The 2,500-nt window shown below is 49.4% G+C and overlaps 1 protein-coding gene across 1 annotated transcript in view; it reads right to left on the bottom strand.

Moving 5' to 3' along the window:
• The window catches only part of T265_03476 (hypothetical protein), a gene marked incomplete at both ends in the record, with an annotated part of 14,014 nt that overhangs the window by 4,753 nt on the left and 6,761 nt on the right, over positions 1–2,500 (bottom strand). The window contains one exon of the mRNA XM_009167976.1: positions 1,588–1,756. Within this exon, the coding sequence (XP_009166240.1) occupies positions 1,588–1,756 (169 nt within the window). The remainder of the gene's footprint in view (positions 1–1,587; positions 1,757–2,500) is intronic.

The raw sequence follows: 2,500 nt of genomic DNA, 5'->3' as shown, positions 1-2,500 counted from the left end.
AGAGGTCGGGTTCGAACCCATGGCCCCTCCGGTCAGTAAATTCGCGCTCTAACCACTTGAGCCACCTTGCCCCCTTAGTGCCACATTCACTAGAAAGGACTTTTTGGAGCCACAGTGAAATGACCGAAGGACTATCTGACTTGGTAAAAGCCTTAGTGGCTAACGATTATCTCTGGGTGTTAAAAACACGGTCACCTGAGCAAAAACTCTTCACCGTCACAGTGCATTGTGTATAAGTTCCAGACGTTAGAAGCGAATGATCAGAGCACATGACTTCAGCTGGAATGCCCCGAGGCATCTGCATGCCATTTACGCCGCAATAGGACTTCAATTTGTGCCGGGGTGGAGTACTTGTGTGGGGATTCTCCTGAGGCGTCGCACTGGGACATCTTCGGATGGACACCCATAGGTTTTGTGCAGTCAGATTAGTAAGCAAAGCAGGTAGAACCGTCAGACACAAAATACGCCCGGTTCTTTCTTTCTACTGACGCGCCGAAAAAACAAGTTACGCAAATTGACATGAATTTCGAGGTCGACCGCATTTGGGGCGAACGTTTGGCAGCGTTGGTAATCGTACAACCATCCAAAACATCATGTGATGTAAGCTCAAGGCCAGTGGAACTCGCATACTACTTTAACTCATGTACTCTTCGTGTAGACCGAATGCTGCTAGGTCAGAAAATATAAATCGCATTCGGCTGTGTTATTCTACCACAATCCGTCCAGCTGTAGAACCCTTTCGGTGCCTAACTGCCACGCCACCCGAAGGAAGCACAAGGGCTGGGATCCTGCCAGGTTGCCCAAGCCTAGACAGTGGAGGTCGAGAGGCAGAGGTCGGGTTCGAACCACGGACCCTCCGGTCAGTAAATTCCCGCGCTCTAACCACTTGGGCCATTTCGCAATCCGATTGTGGGAAACAGCATATTTATCTACATTCGAAGCAGCAGAAACATAAAAGTGATATAGTCACAAGCTAACGACGTGTCTGTGAAAAAACGTTGAACCTGGGGTGTTTAGCTGTGTTTGTAGGACCGAGGAGGTAGCACAAAGTCGGAAGTCCCGAGTCCAACTCTGTAATAACGGCATTCTCGGTCTGAACCTTTCAAACTAGCGTTCACGCCCAAACAACCACCAAAGGTGAACAACCTATACTGGCGCCCAAAACCACAGTCAAGAACACCTGTACAGCGCGTCGTAATTATAGCGTAAGCGGCGGCAATCTGGAAATTCTGACGCCTTCTGGATGCGCCATTGGCAACCGGCATTCGGGCAATACTGGATCATTATTGGCTGTTGGGTTTTGACTTCCGACCAGTCAGAACTTGGCTTCATGGCGGACCTGCAAGCGGCCCGAACCTTTGGCCAATCGTGTGCGGAATAGGTTTCTCAGTCGTAGCAGCGCCTAACCGCGAGCGGCATCCATGGGGAATTCCACCTATCAAATTCTCCACAAGCCACGCAAACCGGATTGAGGGCAGTACAATTCTCTTGACTTAAAATAAACAGTAAAAACCTGTACCTGAAAGAAATGACGTGAGCTCATGACACCCAAGTAGCAGGAGCTAATCCATACATACACACACGTACCACAAACCAGAGTGGTTCCGTACAGAGACTTGAACTCCGAGAAGCGGCTTCCGTCCACCAGACGAGCAATCACTTCACGAATGTCGTAAGTGCGGCGAAGATTCGCACCAACGATACCGTATAACTCCTCAGCCGGGTAGAGTGGTGGTTCTGGTGGAACCATGGCGACCTAGAAGAACGGGCGAAGATACGGAGCGTTCATGTGTACTAAGAAATAGAAGATGTCTTGAACAGCAAGCCGCCTGCGGGTGAGAATCAGGTGCCTGCAGGCTCACGATCGATATGTTTGTCAAGTGATCTTGATCTTGTCCTAACTGACCATTCGCCATTCCAAAGTTCCTAGATGAATGTGGGCTACGATAGTTCACCGTTACATGATTAAGCACAACCGAAACAGCTAAAACTGGTTACCAGTAGAAAGGACAGAGGCAACGCACTCAAAGCGTGGTGTGCAGTTTGGGCAGAAACATCGAAAAAGCAATAAGAACACAGTCATACGCGGTTAAAAATCGGAAGGGAAGTAATCAGGCAAATAGCAGGAGCGAATGTTTAGTCATGGATCGATCCACGGCAATTGATCCATGGGCAATTGAGTTGGTAGCTCAGGTAGCGTGGATGGTCGCTGTCTTGTTCGCTGAGCTGAGCTGGGCAATTGGATTGCTAACGTTTCATCAACAATCGAGGTGACGTCATCAGTGCGTTGTTAGAGCGCGTAGTGATGTGTAGCGGTTGGTTGTCAGTGGCTGTGTTGAGTAGTGTTACGTGTGTGTTAATATACGTGCTGGAACCCGGGGATGATCTTTGACCACGATTAGCTATTCGGTCGGGCGGTTCCATTGGTTGTTCTTTTATCCCGTGTCTTCATTCGCCGATGTCCACGTGACCTTTGAGCTTGGCATCCCTCGCCGTCGTA

Source organism: Opisthorchis viverrini (genome assembly GCF_000715545.1).
Source record: "Opisthorchis viverrini unplaced genomic scaffold opera_v5_50, whole genome shotgun sequence".
Classification (NCBI taxonomy): domain Eukaryota; kingdom Metazoa; phylum Platyhelminthes; class Trematoda; order Opisthorchiida; family Opisthorchiidae; genus Opisthorchis; species Opisthorchis viverrini.
The sequence above is the reverse complement of the archived record's forward strand: the minus strand, read 5'-3'. Positions and strand labels throughout refer to the sequence as shown.